The sequence below is a fragment of the Aptenodytes forsteri genome, unplaced genomic scaffold (genome assembly GCF_000699145.1).
Source record: "Aptenodytes forsteri isolate BGI_AS27 unplaced genomic scaffold, ASM69914v1 Scaffold216, whole genome shotgun sequence".
NCBI lineage: Eukaryota > Metazoa > Chordata > Aves > Sphenisciformes > Spheniscidae > Aptenodytes > Aptenodytes forsteri.
This window is the reverse complement of record NW_008796114.1, coordinates 2745442-2767806: the sequence shown is the minus strand read 5'-3', so window position 1 is coordinate 2767806 and position 22365 is coordinate 2745442. Positions and strand designations below refer to the sequence as shown.

Here is a 22365-nt window from a genome sequence, read left to right as displayed (position 1 = left end):
AGTTTGGGTCAGCTGTCCTGGCTGTGCCCCCTCCCAGCTTCTCGCTGGCAGGGCATGAGAAGCTGGAAAGTCCTTGACTAGTGTAAGCACTACTTAGCAACAACTAAAACATCAGTGTGTTATCAACATTATTCTCATCCTAAATCCAAAACACAGCACTGTACCAGCTACTGGGAAGAAAATGAACTCTATCCCAGCTGAAACCAGGACACTAGTACTTCACAACCAGTATGGATGAGAGTTTGTAACGGTTACATAAACATCTTAAGAGCTTGCCTTTGGTATAACTAAGCTTGAACAGGAAGATGTGAATGGTCACTTAGGAATAGAAAATAAGGCTAAATGGGGTGATGTCTGCTAGCATACTGACAAATATGAAGAAGCTTGGAAGGCAGAGGACTTTACGATGGAAAGTAGGATCACAAAGGACCACAAGAGGTACTACTCTAGTCTGAACCCTTGTAGTGCAAGGGGCGTGAATTTCTAGAGCACACCTGGCTTACGTGTTAAAACCACAAATGAATAAAGTCTCCAGTTTACTCTAGATAGACTTTTCCAGCGATCTGCTATCCTAAAAGTTAAACTTTGCAAATATTTGACCTAGTCTTTGCAAGCATAAGTGATGTTTTCATGTCCGTTCACTGATGGAGTCAATTGCCATCCTATTTATCAGTCTTCCAGTATCTATGCAGTTAAGTTCCGCTCTTTCAGTCTTTGCTTTGCTAGAGAAGTGGCTGTGCTTCACTTAGGAAAATCAGCAATGTTCCATGACTGACTGAATCAAGGCACTCTTTCCCTAGGAGTGCAATTGCTGCCTTCTCCAGCATCATTTGTTCTTATTCCTTTTAGATCCCTATGAAACCAAGTGGTACAGAACCTGTTAAAGTGTTTTATTCAAGAAGGCAGCTTTTGCAACATTATAATAAGACTTTTACACTTGCCATGTTGTCAGAGTTCCTGAAGTTTTCTACTTTAAACTGTTGTGTTTTGATCACTAGTGTTTGAATGCCTGAAGTACCAGACTGTGTATTTGTTAAGTTGCTCCAACATCCCAGCCAGACTCAAGTGTCAATGTAAAACCTCTATAGATAGCAGTTGATGTCTCCTATGTTGAATCCGTATGTACCAACTCAGATACTTGCTGCATCCCCCTGTTGGCCATATAGCAATGTAGATGTCCTAAGTGATTCCTGCTTCACAATGTTATACTTAGGACTGAATATTAGATGAAAGAACAAGAACATTTTGCTGATTTCTTTTTTTTTTAATGGAATACATGTCTTTTGTCCTGGTTTATTTCATAACAGGAGAACCATTTGTGTTTTTTCCCTGTACATTGACCCACTTACCCTGTGCAAGTCTGGAAGGCATTTTTTTTTCTCTCTTCCAGGAGATGCAGAATGCATTGGAGAGATTCTCTAAGATGCCAGATCACCGGGATGTGGATTCCTGTATTGTAGCTTTACTTTCCCACGGTGTGGAAGGTGGGATTTATGGCAGTGATGGCAAAGTACTACAGGTATATTCCTGTGTCCTGACGTGATGTAGTGTTGTAGGTTATGTCTTGGAAAGTAACAATGGAAAGAGGAAAAATGTTTAAAAAAAAAAAAAGTGAGAAGGTGAAGTGATGGGAGACTGAGGATTTACATTTTTTAAAAAGGAAAAAATAAGGGCTTGTGGGAAGAAAAGGGCAGGGGTCTGTCTATGAGAGGTCTGTAAGATAAAAAATGGCATAGAAATAGAGCAGGTGGGAGAAGCTATTTCATTCTGTCTTTCTGTACAAGTACTAGGTAGAGTGCATGAACTCAAACTAGTAGGAAGGGATGTGTTTGTCACACGGTGAGTTTGGAGATAAAGGAGAAAATATCAAGACTGGTGAGGTAATTACCAAAATACAGGAAAGCAAGGTGAGACTGGGTTTGGCTCACAGAAGGCTGCAGTGAAGTATATTTATCTTCTTTCTTCTCTCAGTTGCAGGAGGCTTTCCGGCTCTTTGATAATGCAAACTGTCCAAATCTCCAGAATAAGCCCAAAATGTTCTTTATTCAGGCCTGCCGTGGAGGTGAGTGCCCAAATACTAAAGGCCATGTATTTGGCGTGCCATTAAGGCTCATTTTACACACATACACACCCTCACATTCAACTTGCTGTCAACTCTCCTCTTTGCTTCTCTCAGGTGTAAGTGGGACCCATATTCACCTCCCTCTGCCCTGCTGCTGCCACTGCATCTGTTGCTCTGTAAGTGTCTTTTGCTCTGCATGAGGTGTGTGCATTGACTTGCAGACCCCAGAGCACCTTAGTGATAAAAAACTCTATCATATCCCACTCATATATTGAGGCTTTCTCTCGCTATGCCTGCAGTAGGGGGAGTGGGGCATATGGTGCATCAAATTGCAGCACAGCATGGAGTGGTACACTAGCACTGGAGTGTTGTCTGAGGTCCTGTCTTTCTCTTGATCCAGGATGTGTTGTGTCTCTGGTGGTGGTGTCTCTCAAGCTGTCAGGCTCTGAGTCTGTGGCCTAATCTTTTTTTTTTTTTTTTTCTCCTTCACCTTATCCTGCTTTCAGCCTCCAAGTGACCTTTCCTTACACCCTTTTCCAGATCCTGTTGTAGTTACAGAATTATTTTCTGGATTCTCATAGACTTGTTCTTTTTCCAATCTTTCTGTTCCTATTTTTTTTTTTAATTCTGCTATTCATTTTCCCTCCTTTTGTAACTAAACACGTCTGTAACTTAACTACCTTTCAGATCTGCTAATGACCAAATTTTTCCCGAAAGTGTTTGGACTTTTTGAGATTGCTGTGAAACTGCAGATACTCCAAAGAGGAGTTCTGTCTTAGAAAGCTTTGTTTTTTCCCTTGTGAGAGAGAAGTTTTTCTAGTGTGTATGCTTTTTCCCCTTTTTTTTCTTTGTTCCTTGCAATTGTCTCCCTTCTTTTTCATTTTTAGCTGAGCTTTATAGTTTGTCCTCTAGCCAAGAGAATGTTTCCTTCACCTGTTACCTACTCGTGTTTAGTCCCAATGCAGAGAAAAACCTAAAGTCTACATGAAGTATTTTGGGTATCAAAAATATTTGGTCCTTTAAGCATTTGGAAATATTGTAATGTGCATGTTTACAATATGAATTGAATGTGATTGCTTTCCTTATGTTATTGAACCTTTAGATACTCTTGAACAAATATGAATATACAGACTCATAACAGTGTGGAAGTAAGTGTAATAAGCCAGAAGTGGCAGCTCACCTAATTAGGTAATTAGGTTTATTTGACTGTAATGTTACCATAATAGGTCTGTACACATCAACAAATCAGGCTTGGCCTTCCTATTCCCAAAAAGGTTTCAGTTAAGAAAGCTATGCAAAATGCTGCAGAACTGGGATACTGCAATAGACAAAGGATTGTGACGTGAGAAACTGAAAGGGAAAAATCTTTCTTTAATTTAGGAAAAAAAAAAAAAGCACAAAACTACCTTTTTTAACCTCTCTTTTAAACCTTGATTAATAGTTGGAGGGGAAAGCCAGTTTCAAAGTAATTGAGCTGTCAACAGAAATGTATAGCTTTTCATGTTAGCATTCAAAGGTTAAACTAGCCAATACAATTTTTTTTTTTTAAAAAGCAGCATTTAAAAGACTGTATAAATAGTGTGGACAACTTTAGATTAGTAGTCAGTCTCTCTATGCCATGCAAGTTAGCTGGAACCAGTTGAAACAAAATGAGAAATGCATAGGTTATTCTTTTTCCCTAAGTTTATGTAATAGGCCTTATCTATCTTCTATTAATGACACATTAAAAATGTAGATAAAGAAGAGTTGGTACAGTCTACTTAATTTCCAAAGGGCCTTTGGCAGGAGTCTACTAAAGAATTTAAGTAGTCGTGGGTCAAAAACTGGTGGCAACAGAAAACAATGGGAAAAGACAAACAGTCAGATTTCACTATGACATAAAATGAGACTTTGAAGCTGCTTGACATCTGTGTTTAATATAGTAGTTGATCCAGAAAAGTGAAGAACTGTGGTAAATAATGACAAATAGGTAGTTAGTAGTTATTTAAATCAATTGGGAAAACAGCAATCTGGGAGCTTCAGTAAAATTTAAACAGACTGGATCAATCTGGGTGGCAGTTATTGGTGATAGAAATTAGAGGTTAAGTATGCAGAGGAATATCCCGATAGGGTTAGTGCTTTATACTTTTTAGTTACATTGGTAAGTTGACTGGAATGGTGTTTGAAGACATGCATCTAATTCTGAAGCTTTAATCAAAAAGGTTTCGACTTTATACATTATGGGATGATGATAGTGTGAATAATATAGCTTGACTGTAAAATTACCTGAGTCTTACCTGAAATAACATATACTGTGAACAGTACACTAAATTTTTAAAAAGATACAGAACTGAAAGTATTTGGAGAAGTGTGATAAAAGACATGAAAAAAGTGTGGTTAAAAATGGAAGAATTTGCATTGCTACCTTAAAGAGATGATGAAGGAACTTGGTGGAGGTAATCATGAAATTTTGAGCTATGGAGCCTTAATTATAGGCTATATCTAGCCTGTCAGACAATCACACTCCTCCCACTGCTGCTTTCATTTTGGAGGAAAAGAACAATGTTGCTGACTTAAGAATTGACCGTTTCCTGTGCATAATTATGAGATGCCACCAGTGCCACTGCCTGTAAAAGGGTTAGAAATCCAAATGCATTTCTTAGGCATGACCTGGCAACAAAAACCTAGAGCCATCATAACAGGAAGGCCTCTGAAGTGGTCACTTATGCCTCCTAAGACTAGAATCTGACCCATGCTGTTAGGAAGTAAGTAGAATAGTAGATTCTCATCTTAAAACAAAAGAACAAAAGGGCAAAATTATATAGAAAACCTGTAAAATGTAGTTTTACTTTTCTTACAACATAGCTGGACTCTTAAAGTTATTGCCACTAAGCAGTTAGTATAGATTACAATGGAAACTGTCATGTAAACAACCAATTGAGAATATCTACACTTGTCATAATACATACTAATGAATCCTGGAAAGGACATTAAATGTTCTCCACGTTTTAAACTAATCTCCATGTACTGGAGTTCTCTCTCTCGTGTTTGGGGTCAAATTATTTTGCATTTTACTATTGCACAATTTATGCTTTTGATTGAAACAAGTGATATTATAGTCAGGATTTAGAACTAGGTGACATATTTGGTTCATGTTTTCTTGATGTCTTGGAGGTAGACGGAAAGGACATTAAATGTTCTCCACGTTTTAAACTAATCTCCATGTACTGGAGTTCTCTCTCTCGTGTTTGGGGTCAAATTATTTTGCATTTTACTATTGCACAATTTATGCTTTTGATTGAAACAAGTGATATTATAGTCAGGATTTAGAACTAGGTGACATATTTGGTTCATGTTTTCTTGATGTCTTGGAGGTAGACCTTAGCAACTAAAAATATAGCTCTCATTTGAGTTCTGCAATAAGTGGGTAGTTAGCATTGCAAACTAGACGAGACATTTTTGGACATTTCTAAGGTAGGTAAAAGTGGAAAATAGAAACTTTTAGGGCTAGGCATCAAATCTTTCCATGCATGGTGAAGAACTATCAGAAACTTCTTTGCTTTCCCATTATGCCATGATCTGCAGAGGAAAAGGGCGGGGTGGGGGGAGGGGATCAACCGGCATGCGGACTAACAGTCATGTTAGGTTGAGCAGGTTTAGCACTTGTTGCTATCTGAATTAGTTTGTGCAGAAGAACTTTCAGATGAGTTTTAAAAAAAGCTGAAAAGGCTTAAAGTTCATGCAAAAGCTTTCTGCTTAACACCAGTTGTGGCATTGCTGACCAGAGCCCAAAACTAAGGAAGTACAGGAAAACTACATCCAGTAATTCAGGATAATTTCTTCTTTTTTTCCTTTTTTTTTTTTTCTTCTTCTCCCCCCCTCCCCCTCCTTGTTTATTGCCCCCCCAGATGAGACAGACCGGGGAGTGGATCAAAGAGATGGGAAAGAGTGGTCAGATTCCCCAGGCTGTGAGGAAAGTGATGCAAACAAGGAAGAAAATCTCAAGCTGCGTCTGCCTACATGCTCTGATATGATCTGTGGATATGCTTGTCTGAAAGGTACTGGGGAGAGGCCCTAATTGTTAGGGCATAAGGAGGCTTTAGGTGTCTGTTCCCCAGAATCTTCATCATACGCACTTTCTTTTCAGGCACTGCAGCCATGCGAAACACCAAGCGTGGATCCTGGTATATTGAGGCTCTCACCTCTGTGTTTGCAGAGGACTCACGAGACACTCATGTGGCTGACATGTTGGTGAAGGTGAGCTGGAGTGACTTTCCTCTCCTCTCCCACACTTACCTGGTTTCTGAAGAGCCTTCCAGTGCTTCAAATTGCCGGGATTAATCTACTATTAAAGCAATTGTTCTTGCCTTGTTTGTAGCAAAATTACTACTTCTTTCCCCATTTTTATACACCACCCACCCCCACACACACACACGCACTCCATCCCCCCCTCTACAGCAGCTTAACGAAAGTAAAAATGCTGTTTCTTTGACTCCTTCCATTTCACTTGTGCAGTCGCATGGTGAACTTATGAGAACAACTAATTCTTGGTAAGCCAGATTACTTTTCTTCTATAGAAATAACTTTTTTTCAGGTGGATTCATTCCCTGAACCAGCTCACCACATAGCTGCACAAGCGCTTGCACTCACATAAGGGAAAGACTAAGAAAATGGGCGAAGAGAGAGTAAAGACAGCAGTGTGACCACGGCAACTTGAGCTGCTGTGGAACTGTACCCTAGTTCTCTATCCTTCTTTATAATTTAGAAAGATAATACATAGGGGGGACTACTTAATAAGTTAAACAGAATAATCTATGAGTACAGAAAGCAGTGACATTTTTCTTACTTCTGTCTTCTTAATCCTTCCAGTCATTTTATTTTTTTTAATCTCACATCTAGGTGAATAGGCAAATCAAGCAACGAGAAGGTTATGCCCCAGGCACAGAATTTCACCGCTGCAAGGAAATGTCAGAATATTGTAGCACGCTCTGTCGGGACCTTTACCTGTTTCCTGGCTATCTGCCAGGAAAATAACTCTGCCAGCTCTGTTGGAAGAGAGATACTGCCAAAGCTGAACTTTGAGTATGGATGTCTACGTTTTCATTCTTATGGGCTGTGACATCAGGTGCACAAGCAAGGAAAGCTTGTTTATATCTGGCCAGTCCAATTCTTGATGTCTTTTTCTAAAATAATCTGGCAACTCTCTTTGTAATTTGATTCAGTTCAGGGTTTAAAATTCTAATATCCTGACTTATTCCATATGTATAGAAATTGATGGAAAGAGGATCAGCACTGGAACTGGGAGGAAGTGGGAACATCCTTTGGAAGGAGACACAAGGACGTTTGTAAGCAAAGTGAATATGAAAAGGGAAACAGACTATTCATACAATTTTTTTTAAAGTTAAGCCTTTCTGAAAGGAAAATTATTCATACAATGCTACTTATCTTATGCTTGTATTTTAAAATTTTTAAATACTTTCTGCCTGGTTCTTCATGCAGGACAGTCAGCTCCTGTGCACATTAGAAAAGGGCTCCCCTGTGAAGGAGAATCCTTCCCCTCTCTAAAATGGAAGGTTATTGTTTTCAATACTTGACACTTCCCTATCCATCTTGATCACTTAAAAGTCTATTTTTGCACATTCCTTCTGTAGCCAAGTTATGAAGAGAACTACAAGACATCCCAGGTTATCAGCAAAACAAATAGAGATCCAGGATTTCTCATACAGACAAATAAGCCTCCGTAAACTGCCCCAGAAAGAGTTTTGAATCTAGAAATTCTAGATTAGCTCCCCTTAGTCCCAAGTGTGAACAACTGCATGGAATATTACTTTTGAGGAATTTGTTTGCCATAGTACTTGTGTGTCACAACAGGCATAGCATTCAATCCACCAACTTCTCAGGAGTCTATAAATTGTACTGTACAACTGAATCCCTGAAACCCTACAGCCTTGTACAAAAGGATCTTGTGTCTTTTGTTTAATTAACAAAAATAGTCAAGGCAGCTCTTTACAGTCTAAGCATGTTGCTTGGATTATTTATCACTGCAGTTTGTTTCCCTTTTAAATGAAAGGGAAGAGTTTCACATTATTACCCTGTTATGTGAGTTTTCTTTCTTCAGCCATGATCATTTAAAGCTGTTTGTTTAGTCAATATTGTTTGCAAAGTGTCATTTCAACTGGTCAATAAGAAATGTTGTGGCATAATCCATCACTTCTTTTGGAAATTTCCTACACAGTCTCTTCATGCTGTAATTTGTCTCTTGCTTGTGTCCAGTTGCAGTTACTCCCATTTGATGTGACATGGGAGATGGGCATTGTTCTCTTTTTGTGGTAGATCCTAAGTCCTGATATACTGGGTTACATATGGACTACAGTCTGTTCACTTGAGTCCCGATCTTCTCCATTTTGTAGCAGTAAGTTGGCATAGTTCCTGGCTTACTCTTTTTATGTAAGTGTGGCTTTTTAAGTATTTTTTTCAGGATAGAATTATGAATAGGAAGCGCAAAAGGATATGGAGGGAGGCTGGAAAATTAGGCATGTGCTTTTTTTATTGTTCTGCCTAGGAAAATGAAGGCTGTGTTTCCTCCAGCTGACAAAGGTGCAGCATTAACATGCATCTTGCACTTACCTTACACACAACATGTGATAAACAGAACAAGGATCATACTTGCCAATTGGTGCCTTACTCTGAAGTTTAAGATACCAGTTGAGGGGGGCTGTTGTACCTCCCTGGAGTATAAACACTTTCTTCCCGAGTGCTCCCTCTTTGAAATGGTGCAATATTTTACAGATACTTATATTGATGAAGCAGTCCACTCTGATGGATTAGATTTCTGTAGGATTGCATCAAGTTGCATTATCACTGCCACTTTCGTATATACTTTTTGTATACTTGTATTTTACTGCCTTGAGGTGTCAAAATAAAGAATTCTTGTTTGATTAATCTGTGCGGTATCTTCCATCTGGAGAGTTATACCTCTGTGTGGAAATGGAGCTTCTATATAAAGAGAATTTTGCATAACTTCTTGAGATAGTACCTCCCAGCGGCGCTTTTGAACTCTCAGGCAGAAGCCTGCTACTTGCTAGCTGCAACCAGTATGGGCTGCTTGTGAATTTTGATAACAGCTGGACTAAACTAAAGTTAATGCATTTTTAATAAAGAGATATGAGGCAGAACCACCAATTAGGAGGCCGATACTGTGTTTCAGCACATAAAATATTTAGACTGGGAAAACTGTGGGCTTGGTGTTCTCAAAAGAAGAGTTGGTGCCAAAAAGAAGGGTTCCTGAAAAACAGAAGCAGTCTTGGAAGGAGGAAGGACCCAGAAAGAAGGTGAAGATACTAGTTGGAGGAAAGATCCTGGAAGTGGAGGAGGATCCAGGGGATCAGAGAGCTGCATGGAAACGAATGCCAGGGGATGCCCAGAGGCCTTGACCTTTAATGCCCAAGACTGGTAACTGCAAGCAGCTGCACAAGCACAGAACCAACACAACTGTCTGCTCCACCTTCACAGACCAGCAATGATCTCACTGCTGGGAAGGGAAGCTGAGACCTAGGTAATGCACCTGGGAGAAAACCAGTGAGTGAGTGTGAAGTGAGAAGGTGTAAAAGCTCTGTTCTCATTAGGTCTAAAATAAACCCCAGTATCCAGTTCCACTAGAGGTTGCCATTTACTCTGTCTCATCCGTGACACCTAGAAGGGTGTGTCTTCTAAGTTCTCTTTTATGGAAAGAGTACATTGTTTTTTCAGTAATACCAAATTCTGGTACAGGAAATCTAGTAGTAACTTTAGCAGTGGAATTACCAACATCTACTTGTGCAGAAAGTGTTTACAGTAGTACAGAAGATGAAGTAAACAAGATGTTTCTATTTTCAGAGAAATAAGTTTTGAGCTACTAGCATAGTTTAAGGAATGACTTTAATAGCTGGGATAGCAGGAAAGTGTTAACTGGTTCACATTTTGGCTCAAAACCAAAAGAATAATAAGGTCAAAAGTTCTGTTTTGTGGGACAGGGAGTGAAAACAGTGAACAGGATGTAGACAAGGTATTTTACAAATCTTGAGTTGCATGAAAATCATTGTATTTATTAGTAGAACAATTTAGTTATTCTAAACTGGTTTTGTTTCCCTATGCGCCGTTACGAAAAGTAATCGATACTCAGAGGATTTGACTTTGTAAAAATAGTCATTGATCTCCTTAAAAATTAGGATGTACAGAATGGTATTGAAAGAGGGCATGCTTTCCAAAACATCAAAAGATTTGGCTAAAACATCTTGTAAAATAAAATTTATGCCAAGCTGATACTCCTAACATACACTGTACCTGTGTTGTGCAATGCGTTCTTGCCCTTTTCTTCAGGGTATGAAAATTCTTCACGACATCACAACACTAAATTATTAGGTTAGGAAAAGGAAATGCAAGAAAAGAAGATATTGTTACGTAACAGATCATCTTCATTACACAGGGATGAGGTCATTAGTGTATGCATACAGAAAACAGTTTCTTTTAAAGGAAAGGAGTGAAACAAGAATCTCCAGAGAAGTTGTAATTGACCATTGTCACAGGGCCAGCAGCCTTGGTGGAGCTGTTTCACTAGGCACGAGTACTAAGTCCTACTCAACGGTATTTGGCCTAGTGTTGCTGTTTTTGCCAATTCTACTTGTAGAGTTCTGTCTTGTGAAGGTTTGGTATTATTTTGTTTCCATTCATCTGCATTTGGTGCCTTGTTTATGGTCACTGTTATGTATAACTTAGTCTCCAGACTGTAGTTTTGCTTAAACTGTTACGCCTGTGTGCACAAACTCTTAAGAAGACATCTTCTGTGTAATTCACTACGTCTTTCAGAGAGCTCAGGGTTGTATTTGGACTTCTCCAGCTTAAAAATAACTGGAATTGCTGTGGTTTAGGCTGTTGATTTTTTTTTACTTTTTTCTTTTTCCTTTGTCACTCCTAAAAGTTCTGATTTTCAGCTGCAAAATAAGGAGAAACAGTAACACCTCTCATAGAAACCACGCCTTGACAAAGGTGAGCATCATGCTGCACTGAGAAAATACTTAGATTTGGATCTGGGTTTTTTTCTGTAAAGAAAACCTAAACTAGGTAGCTGTTAGTATTCAGTCACTTTACAAGTGACTTAAAGGGTGAGGGGGAAAAGGTCATACTGAGCATGCTTAACTTTTCTAAATTGATTTTACACGGAAAAAAACAGTGAAGGGATGTTATAAGCTGCCGCTCCTTCTAGCAGCTCTGTGGCTTAGGTATTCCTCCTGCCCAGCCCAGCAACCCCAGGCTTTCCATCCCAAGCTGATTTTCCATTTGCAGGTTCAAACAGTAGCAAGGCTGAGTGTGCATCTTGGAAACGGACAGACGTACGGAGGACACTGGTGTGGCTGGCTACACAGACTGCAACAGATAAGGCACCCAGCAGCACCCAGCTTCAGTGCTACCAGGACTCAAAGCATAAATATAGACAGCCACCTCCCCTTTCTCAGGCTGGTAGGGATTGAAGTTCAGTAGTGAAAACACTCGCACCCCCACTCTAGATTCACAAGTATGTTCATGGATCCATTGAGCAGCCAGAGAGCATGGCCCCTCTGTCTCTCCCATACCCCTGCCCAAATCTTGGGCCTTCTTATCTGCGCCGTGGGTCTGCTACCTGCTGGCTAGTCCAGCTTGATGGTTGCTAATGAACAGGTGCGCTCACATGCTCATCCCACAGGCACCACACACCCATGGGTACCACTGAATATCAACATGACCCCTCTGCCTACCTAATACCCCTGACCAGACCCATGGCCTCCTACTCGCTGGTTAGTCCAGATTGAAGTTTGCCACCAAATTACATGCATGCATCCCAGGTTTGGGGAAGATACAGACACCCCCCAGCAGCTGGCACCTGGCACAAGGGCTGTGACCCACAGTCCTGCTCCAGCTGCTGGCGCTGAGCCCCTGCCTCGCCTCGCTCATCCTGGTCCCCTCAGCAACTGCGCCCAGGACACACACTGGTCCCATCCTAGAGGCTGGAGCAGATGCTCACGCACTCCTGTTGCTGATACCACAGGCCTGGGGTGCCTACACGCCTGGTCTGACTCCAGTTGCTGGCACCAAGTCTCCTCACACAGGTCTCACCTGTAGCTAGCACTCTGGGCACCCCATGAGATGATCCAGAGAGTTATGGTCACTCCAGCTACTGATGCTGAGACCCCACTTGCTCCACTTGCTGGCAGCACAGTCCCAGAGCCCCTAGACCCCCGGTCTGACTGCAGTTGCTGACCCCAAATTCACTCACACCAGTCTCACCAGTTGCTGGCATCTCATCTTTACAGCACTCGGGTACATGGGATAGATTACACGGAAAAACAGTTAAGAAAAGATTTAATAAGAAGATAGGACAGACTGGTGGTCAGGAGCAATGCTCAGACAAGCACACTGACCAGCCTTGGTTTTCACAAAACTGTCCCCTTTCCATCTGTTCCCCACTTTGTTCCTCCCCGACCCTTTTCCTTAACGAGTTTTGCATAGTCCCACAGACCCAGTTCAAATATCTCAAACTCTTATGTTCCTCGTTTCCCCCTTATTAGTTACAAAGTCCAGGCTGGCCCTCTCCAAAGCTGTGCCTGTAGTTTCTTAATAGCCCATCAAATAGTGACTGGAGACATTTGGTCTTTTGCATCATCTTTGTTATCCCTTTTCTCTCAGGTCTGAGTCTCCATGTGCTTTTGTTTGTGGCTTCCCCCTTTCTTTATCATCTCCTTCTGCATTGAAAAGGTCTTTGACTGGATAACCTTAATAAAGGAGATGCTTTCACCTTTCACATACCCTTATGTCACCCATCTTTATTTAGTGGGAGAAAGAGCTTAGGAAGTAATGATATTGCCCTAAGTAACTGTCTGCTTTGCCTCGACATATATAGAATTTATCAATTTCCCTGATTGAAAAGCTTTCCAGATAACAGAGGAAAAAACAGCAGGTGTCTGTGAAAAAAGCTGTGGCCTGTATTATCTGCCCCATTCCCCACAGACCTCTGGGCTTGCTGCTGCTTCAGGATACAGTAGACAGTAGCTACGACTCAGCTGAGGACGTAGCAGTTACCACGGCTGCTCAGTGCTCTGTTTCTCAAGGCAGTAGCCCAGAGCAGCACCCTGGTTTTGCCCTTTCTACCCTATTAGTTCCTTCTTGCTTTTCTTGTGACAAAGGCCCAGAACACACAGAAGGGCAGGAGGCAGGACCTCCCTACTTTGGACCCCTACTGATGTTCCAGGATCCTCAACATCCCATGAACCTTTCCTGACTGTGCTGTTGAGCAGCTTTGACTGGTTTTAGGTATAATAAATTTGGTTAAGCATAGCTTTTTTGTTGTCTTCTATATTCCCGTGTCATTTCTAGTCAGAGATTAAGAAAAAAACCCCAACACTAACACAAGAGGAAAATACGAGATCTTTTCAAGGTAGTTCTCAGGAATGAAATGACATCTATTTAGTTGTTAGAATATGCATTCTTTCAGTGTATCTGTCTATCACAAAATGTTTCAAAACTTGAAATTCATTTCTGAGGATGTTGGGAAAAAATTAGAAAGAAAATGGAAAAAAGAATCATTAAGAGTTGAAACCTCATAAAGTCAACCTCATGAACTTCAACAAGAAGTGCAGACTACTGCACCTGGGGAGGAACAACCCCATGCACCAATATATGCTGGGGGCCACCCAGCTGGGAAGCAGCTTGGCAGGAAAGGTCCTGAGGGTTCTGGTGGACACCAAGTTGAACATGAGCCAGCAACGTGCCCTTGCCACAAACAAGGCTAATGGTATCCTGGGCTGCATTAGGAGGACTGCTGCCAGCAGATCAGATCAAGGGAGATGATCCTTCCCCTCTACTCAGCTCTGGCAAGGCTGCACCTGGAGTCCTGTGTCCAGTTCTGGGCTCCTCCGTACAAGGGAGATACGGACATACTAGAGAGAGTCCAACAGTGGGCCACAAAGATGATGAAGGGACTGGAGCACCTCACATAGGAGGAAAGGCTGAGAGAGCTGGGACTGTTCAGCCTGGAGAAGAGAAGGCTCAGGGGGATCTTATCAGTGTACATAAACACCTGAAGAGAGGGTGCAAAGAGGACAGAGACAGGCTCTTCTCAATGGTGCCCAGTGACAAGAGGCAATGGGCACAAACTGAAACACAGAGGGCTCCCTCTGAACATCAGGAAAAACAGTTTTACTGTGAGGGTGACTGAGCACTGGAAGAGGTTGCCCAGAGAAGTTGCAGAGTCTCCATCCTTGGAGATACTCAGAAGCCATATGGAAGTGGTCCTGGGCAACCTGCTCAAGGTGACCCTGCTTGAGCTGGGGAGTTGGACCAGATGACCTCCAGAGGTTCCTTCCAACCTCTACCATCCTGTGATTCTGTCTGAAAAAGATACTGAATGTTGGTTATTCCAGTGGATGACGGTTCATGAAGGAACAAAGACTGTGAGGAAGGCTGTTTATTTATGGTGAGGTATTGTGGCCCGGGAATCAGCAATAATGGGTATGCTTTGAGAAAAATTATGTTAAATGTGAGGACACCATGTAATTTATATAAGGAATAGTCTTCCAAGGTCTGCTAGGAGAACTTGCCCTCTCAGATGCTGACACTTCACAAAGTTGTCCCTGAAACAGGTTGTAGCAATGATCCTGCTCAAGTTGCAGGATGTTTCTCTTGTCTCTAATTTTGGTAATTTTTAATTTCCATCCTTTTCTTCCCTAGTCTCTCTCTGTCATCAGTCCCCATTCTTTCTGTTCCCACTGTTGACCCCTTCCAAATGCAGTGAAGAATGATACTGCCTGAGAGAGGAGAGGGAAACCTTACCACCTGTTAATTTACTGAGCTGTCCTGGTGCCAGGGCAGCAGAGATATTAAAGCAGGGAAGCGGCTGCTGTGTCCAAGCACAGACTGAACAGGAGGGGGCAGGGAGTCTCTGGTTACAGTCTCCCTCTCTGTCTTTCCCTCACCAGTAACCTTCTCTCTCAGGGGGCTCTGTGGGATTTTAGCTGAAGCCTTGTGTCTGTTTCGCTCCATGATTTTGCCGTGGAGAGCAGACGGGAAGACATTGCCCTGAACAACCCTTACTCCACAGGACGTTGTCTCTGGGGATATGACTGGGGATGCCTCTCCAACAAAAGCGTTCCGATACCAACAAACTCTGGTGAGTACCATACCTGCAAGAGGACAGAATGTTTCCTACACAATAGCTGTTCCCTTCTCTGCTTAAGGGGCTAAACACTTTCTTTGCCTACAAATATCCTTCCCTGTTTGCACTAGGAAGAATCTGTGAGAGTTCTGCCTGAGCACATGCCCCAGTAGCGTCTTCCTCCAAGAGAGAATGAGGCCATATTCTCCTTTCCTAAGTATGAAAATGGGAACCGTTCCTAATCCCCGTGGGTGAAAAATTTACATCACTGAATTCACCAGACCAAGAAAAAAATGCTGGAGAGACTCAGGGCTGGGTCTGTAGGGACACATAGTCTGCAGAGCTGTATAGAAATGCAACTGCTGGTTGTGAATGGGTTTCCTCTTTCCAGACAACCACAGATAAGGTACTGAAACCTTTCCCTGCCCTTTGCTACAGCTCCCAGAAGATGTGGTTAGGATTCTGCCATGCTGGGTGTTAACGGGTGCTGTAAGAGCACAGAGCATGCTGCTCTATGGCATCTTTTGGGCACATCCCAGTGGGGTCTTGCACTGCTTTGTTTTACAGGTATTTGGATGAAGGCTGTTGCCCCACTTTCTGCTTTAAGTACTTTAAGAGATTACTGGCAACTAGGAGAACTAAGATTTATTGCATCTCATGAGTCCTCACACTTCTCTGGACAAGCTGAGGTAGCAGTTTGTACTGTATCTAAAAAGCCACTTCCTTTGGTAATTGACGTGAGACTTGGCATCGTACACTCCAGATTGCCTAAGGAACAGCATGAATGGAATCCCAGCCTCTAAAAACAAATGGCGGCCTGTTTGTACCTGACCATGCAAAGTTTTGGTAGCAGTGTTTGGAGACAAATAAGACTGTGTTGGGGCTGAGGAAAACATGAAATCTCATCTTGTTTGAGCTACCCTAAAGAAAGATAGAGAGACTATAGAAGCTAGAACACTTGGTTTACTAAGGGGAATGTATGGTTGCCTTTGGGAAGAGAAAGCTGAGGTGAAGACCAGGGGAGTAGCTTTCAGTTCAACATTTTCTGCTGCTAAGCCCTGCTCTTGTGTACGACATAGTGCCTTACAGATGAATGAAGAATTGTATGATCTTTAGTGTGACCATATAGCCCTTTATGACTGAAAGCTTGATTTCAAATCCAGACTTATGTAATTAATATAAATTTCTTAGTGCTCCGCATAGGCACATCACAAGCACGTGCCCTCAGCTCAACAGTGTTTTACTAAGAACGCTATTTATCACTTGTCAAGTATTACCATTGCTGAAGGAGCCAATCATTACAGTGGAAAGGCTGGATTATGAAATATTGCATCTCTGTTGGCCTGGCTTTCTGTAGTCCAATACAAAAAAGTAGCATCCTCAGTGTCAGGATCAAGTAGCACCAACACTAGAGCATTGAGACTGGGCCTAATGTACAACATAATGGGACTGCAGTGGCCTGTTTGCACAGTATACAAACATGTAAGTTTTGTGGAGGGAGAACAAGAGTTGGGTTCTGAGATCAAAAATTCAAACTGAGTTGGTTTCTGAGTTGATCAAATTGCATGAGGTACTGAACTGTAAGGAAATACTACAAAACTGAACAAAAGAAGTGGTAAAGAAGAGAGCATGAGACAGCAAAAGATGCAGAAATAGCGAGTATGCTACTTGGGGAAAATGGCTATATTTCTTCTGTAACTGTAACAAACTCATGAATCTTCAGTTTTAGATTCTTTAGTTTAGAACTAGACTAGTGAGAGTATTAGACTAGTGACAGTTTTCTTGAATGCTTGTGGGAAGACACAACTGGTATTAGATTTCTTGAGTTCAAAGAGCATAATCTGTATAACTTAAACTAAGGCAAGTCATTTTTGACAAAACATTTGTACATTACTAACTAGCTATTCAAGAAAGAAAGCAAGACAATGTACTGCATGATCTTCATTTACTTATAAATTTATCCCAAATATTTGCCACAGAGAGCTTTTTTGGCTTCTGGACAGGACAGGATTGTGTAATAAATGGTAGCTGTCTGCATGGATAAACCCAAAACACTTAGTTCTTTAATTGAATTCAAGTCATCCACATCCCAGATAAGCTTTATGATAAGGAGGCAACTATGCTACAACCTATTTCATTAAGGAGTTGGCTATAAATTTAGGAATTCTTTGAGAATGACCCTATACTGGAGTCCTTAGGGATCACAGGCAGAGTAGCAGCTAGTTACTGAGAACAGCTAGTTGCTGGATCTAACCCAGGCATCAGTGCTAAGTAGATGCTGAATCACTAACCTTGATGAAGGATGAATTATTTCTCAAAACATGAAAGATGAAGAACAGTTATAAGGATTAGGTAGCAAGTGAACAAGGGACTGTAATTCTGGATGTAGGTGCCTCAAGCAGATCCCAGACACTTTTGGGATTTGAGTGTCTTAGCAAGTTATGCCTTAAAATGCTATCTTTATGAGCATACTCCTATGAAGTATCATCATTACCGCTATCCAGTCCATGTAGTCAGTCATGTTAGCTCTTTCTTGTTTAGTGAGTGAACAGTAGCAGAGAGCACTTCGAAACTAATGCTACATACATCAGGTTTCATACATAAAGCAGTCACTGCTCTCTGGGTATGCTGGTCCATAGTAAAAGGGAGACAGTAGGTCATCACCTAACTTCAAAGACTGTAAGAATGACAGCTATTTTCCTCTAATTTAAAAAATCTATTGCAGTGTCACAATCCAAAACCTAAGTCACTTATGAAGCCCTTATACCTTGGGATGAGGAGAGATGGTAGACTGCATAGTTGCTGGTCAGCCTTCAAGATCACAAATCATCTATGTAAGAGTGTTGATATGTCAGCTGGCCATTTCTTGTCCTTTGATCCCTTCTGTGATTAAAGTATCTCTGCTTATTTATATAACATGGCCACTTTATTAAATTTTTCTCCTCCTGGCTCAGTCTTTTGCCATTTCTCTCCCATATTCTCTTTTAGCCATTTCTTTCCCTGGTGTTCATTGCCTTTTTTTCACTTACTCTTTTACCATTCTCTTGTTATCCTCACATACCTTTTTCTCACTCTTGTCTTCTGCTGTGTCTCCTCAGTTTCTCTCTCTGCTGTTCCTGCTCTCAGTATATATGTAGCCAAGTGTTAGGTTTCACAGCTGTGTTTTTCTCTGTGCCTTCCTCACATCACTGCCATTGGATTCTGTTCTAAAAATATCCCATGTGTCCCTTTCCCTGTGCTGTCCCAAGGCAGTGGGGGGGATTCTCCACAGCCCCCCTCTCCTCTTTTTCTTTTTGAAGATGTTGTCAATCATACAGAAAGTAATGTTAGAAGGCAGAAGAGACCTGGAGAACTGAGGTCATGAGACAAATCACTTGTGCAGATTTCTATTGCTAATTCCAAAGCTGGAGAGGACAAAAGATGCAGATGAATACAGGGCCAAGCTCTACAGGGCAAGATGTAGGCTACTAACAATGACAATAAAAAAGAAAGAAAAGAATTCTTCAGTTTCTTGCTGTCTGATTAGAAGTGCAGGCATTTAGGAGCATCACCTACTGCTATTAGGGAACAATTTTTAGCTTCTCATATTCAGTCTTTGGGGAGAGAGAGTCACCTCTTGTATACTGGCAGTATTTGTTGGCTCACAGGCCGGCCTCTGCTGAAGCTAACAGAAGTGAAAAGAAGAGGTCCATTGCCCATCTTCCTGTAAGTCAGACTGGAATTTAATACCTACTGCAGCTAAAGGCTTCCGATTCACCTGTCCACCATATCCACCTTGCCGTCTACTTCCCCTTGCTTTGGCATCTACTGACTCAGTTCTATAGGCATATTTGAAGATCTGCATTCATTTCTCTCCCCACTTTGCATTAGTGTGATCACAAAACTAATGCCTTGCCTTGTCAGAAATTCACTGCAGAAATCAGTGATAGGGTCTTGTCCTGGCTGCATGGTACAAATGCCTGGGAAGTTGAAAGGCATTCCCCTGCAATGTACACACAGTAGTGCTCCTCTTCTGTAACCGTCAGCCAGTCACCGAGCAAACAGACCTCCTGCTTTTGTGCTGTGGGACTGTGCCTGGACCTTTCCTAGCTGAGGGATGGGACAGTTTCAGAATCCCAGTGAGTAACAACATGTTTCCAGTGCCACCTGGCATGCCAGGAGGAAGGCTGAGGAAAAGAAAAACAAGAACAGGCCTACTAACAACTAGCTTTTTCTTAAAGTAACATGGATTTTATTTTTAAGATTTTAGTAAGGTGGAATACACATGGCATTCATTGATTAGGAGCAGATTAAAGGGTGGTTTGTGTATAGATTTACTTCTCCAGAATGCCAGGCCCTAGAGACAAATCATAAGTTCATAGCTGTCCTATCCACTCTGGTTGCAGATAATTTATGTAAGAACCTCTTCCCCAAACAACAAAGTAGTGCTCTGTCCATCACTGCATGGGAGAGATGTTCAGAGCTGCCCTACCTCTTTAAAACATGGGGAGAGGAAATTTTCATGTATTTTGCTGTGGCCATAAGCTCCACTGTAAGACCTAGGAGCTTCTTGAAGAAATTCTCTAATTTCCAGTTTGTATTGCTAGCAGACCTGGTCTTCATAGTTCTATTAATAATCTAAATTTGTGTGCCAGTATTTTGGTTTTGTCTCTATCAAAGTGAAAAAAAGAGAGTCACAGAAAGATTTAGATGAGAAGGGACCTCTGGCAGTATCCAGTCCAACCCCCTGCTCAGGCATGACTTTCCCTTGTTGCAAGTCATGGCTATCGCTTCTTGCACTTTCCCTGTGCCTCTTTGAGAAGAACCTCGCTCCATCTTGTCTATACCCTCTCTTTAGGTAGTGGCAGATAACAAATAGACCCCCGCCCCCTTCAGCCTCCTCTTCTCCAGGATGAATAAACTCACTTCCTTCAGCCTCTCTAATCAACAACCCAGGCAAGACTTCCTGAGGTGACACCCACAGCTGCGCACCAGTGCTGTGTATTACTGACCTAAATGCTTTTCCCATGGAGAAAGTTTGATTTAACAGTAACACGTGCAGCAGAAACGGCACTAAAGACTTTGCCTCCCACTTGGCACTACCTTGCCTGGCTGTTGCCCATGTTGGCCTTGTACTGAACCGCTGGAGCAGTTGCAGCCTCAGAGGTGCAGGTTGCCTGCAGGCACCTTACCCTAGATGGCACGGTCCTAGCAGGGTGCTGCAAGGAGCTTTTTCTGCTACTTGCAGAAAAACTTTTTTTCACCCATTTCCAGCATCATTCAGGTACTGGGTTCTGTCATGAAGGTGTCTGGAATTGTATGTTTTAATATGTTATTTCCAAACAACTCGAGGTGTCCAGATACAAAGTGGAGATCTCGCACACCAGGAGCTAGCTGACTAGCAGCGGTGTTGTCTCTCAGCATTGCAGTTGTCTATTCCTGAGAAACCTGTTGCAACGGTAGCACAGTAGCAGTAAGAATACCTTGATACTTCAGTGAGATTGCCCAGCTATATGTCCCTTACTTATAATGCTACCAAGTTTAAGCTTTTCCACAAATTGTACAGACCTCCTGTCCAAGCAAATAAATGCCATGGGCTGGCAGCATGCTGATCAATCTAACCCTTGCCATTGCTCTTGTGCTGTAAAAAGTAAAATGACCTGCTTCTGTGTAAATGGCGTAAGGGGGCATCCCACATTTGTTCGAAACCTAATAGGGTAGCTGCATGCTATAGGCTTTTTTATGTGGACAAAGAAAATACATCATTGTTTTCACAGCTGATACTTGCAACCTAATTTGGCAGTATAGCAGATTAAATTATTTCAGACAAGTTTGGGGCAGGGGGTTGGAAAGACCATGTACTAGCATTCCTGGTATTTCAAAAAGTTAGACCTCTTGCTAGCAAAATTGTCAACAACGGTAGTAGAGGGGCAACTGGAATACAGAGGTTACTGCCCAAGCTGTACAGCAGGTGGCATACGAAGTACAGTATATGAGAAAGAATGCATCAATACAGAAACGTACAGCAAATACAAATCCTCAGGGTAAACTCAGCTACTGTCGTGAATCTCCACAAAATCACAGCAAAGAACCCGGGCATGCTGGAGAGAAGCTGGCGGTAAACACTGCGTAAAAATAAGTTACTTTGTCAATGCTTGCTTTAGTGAAGTAGGAGGAAGTTGCTGCTGAAGTTGCTGCTGTTAGTATTGATAGAACAGCTTCCACACACCTGCATGATACGGTAACTCTGTTACCTTGTTAACACAGAGGGAGGACAGACAGGCTATTAATGTTGGAGACTACCTTATCAGAACCTGCTTATTGAAAGTGTTTTCATTCACTATTAAGTGACTTAGAACTACTTGAGGAACCAGATTTCATTGCTGGTTATCTGCATGTGAAGGCATTCTATGCTTTTGTATTTGATAATGGTACAAGCCTCCACACCGAACATAGGAGTGGCAAAGAGATCATCCACAAGTTGTTACTGCAACAGAAACTTCAATCTTTGGGCATTGCTAAGGATATAGGCAGGGTTATAGTATTTGCTCACATTGTTAAAACTGAGCCATATGTCTCTACAACAAATTCCCGCCTCCTGGTGAAGTAATTGATTCTTATGTGTCCTTAAAGGAACCAGGTGACTGTTGGGATTGACAGTCATCCATTTCCACAAAATATTTATAAAAGGTCATGGATCAGGAATATTTGCTTATCAGCTATTGGTATTGAGAGTAGATTCTAAAAGTACATAAGAATACAAAGCAACTTCACCATATTTATTTCACAGTGCTAATGCAAGTGTGAGTGGCACCTACACCTTTTCAAAGAAAGCCATTACCTGCAGCTCTAAAAACTCTGACAAATTACATGCAGTATGTTCCTTTCTGATTTGATGATGTGAGGAAACACAAGTGTTTAAGTACATTACCTTCTGGACCCACACACATTCTTCGACCCTGTGTAAACTACTATAGTGACTATTGGTGTCTATAACCTGAGACTCGGAGCTACCCAAAGCTCTACTGGGATGCTGAAGAGAACTGAATTTGCCTGAAGATCACTTGCAGAAGCTGACAAAATATTTCACTGTTAAAAAGAAATTACTGCTTTTAACAGCTACAGGAAAATAACTATCCATTTTTGAGTATGTAGTCAGCCTAGGTACAGACCACAGTCCTGC

At 41.7% G+C, this 22365-nt stretch overlaps 2 protein-coding genes across 3 annotated transcripts in view; both read left to right on the top strand.

Annotated features, from left to right (window-relative positions):
- The window catches only part of CASP2 (caspase 2), a 20299-nt gene extending 11320 nt beyond the window's left edge, over positions 1 to 8979 (top strand). The window contains exons 6-11 of one of the 2 annotated variants that reach the window (XR_657949.2): positions 1391 to 1519; positions 1972 to 2062; positions 2177 to 2238; positions 5950 to 6099; positions 6189 to 6298; positions 6941 to 8979. Coding sequence is in view for 1 of the 2 variants with exons in the window: in XM_009287147.2 (XP_009285422.1) it covers positions 1391 to 1519; positions 1972 to 2062; positions 5950 to 6099; positions 6189 to 6298; positions 6941 to 7075 (615 nt within the window). In the remaining variant the exon portion in view is untranslated. The remainder of the gene's footprint in view (positions 1 to 1390; positions 1520 to 1971; positions 2063 to 2176; positions 2239 to 5949; positions 6100 to 6188; positions 6299 to 6940) is intronic. The other variant, XM_009287147.2, reaches the window with a different exon arrangement.
- Positions 8980 to 15057: 6078 nt separating this feature from the next.
- Positions 15058 to 22365, top strand: part of CLCN1 (chloride voltage-gated channel 1) — a 76161-nt gene continuing 68853 nt past the window's right edge. Inside the window, exon 1 of the mRNA XM_019474106.1 lies at positions 15058 to 15218. Coding sequence (XP_019329651.1) covers positions 15168 to 15218 — 51 coding nt within the window. The 5' untranslated portion in view covers positions 15058 to 15167. The remainder of the gene's footprint in view (positions 15219 to 22365) is intronic.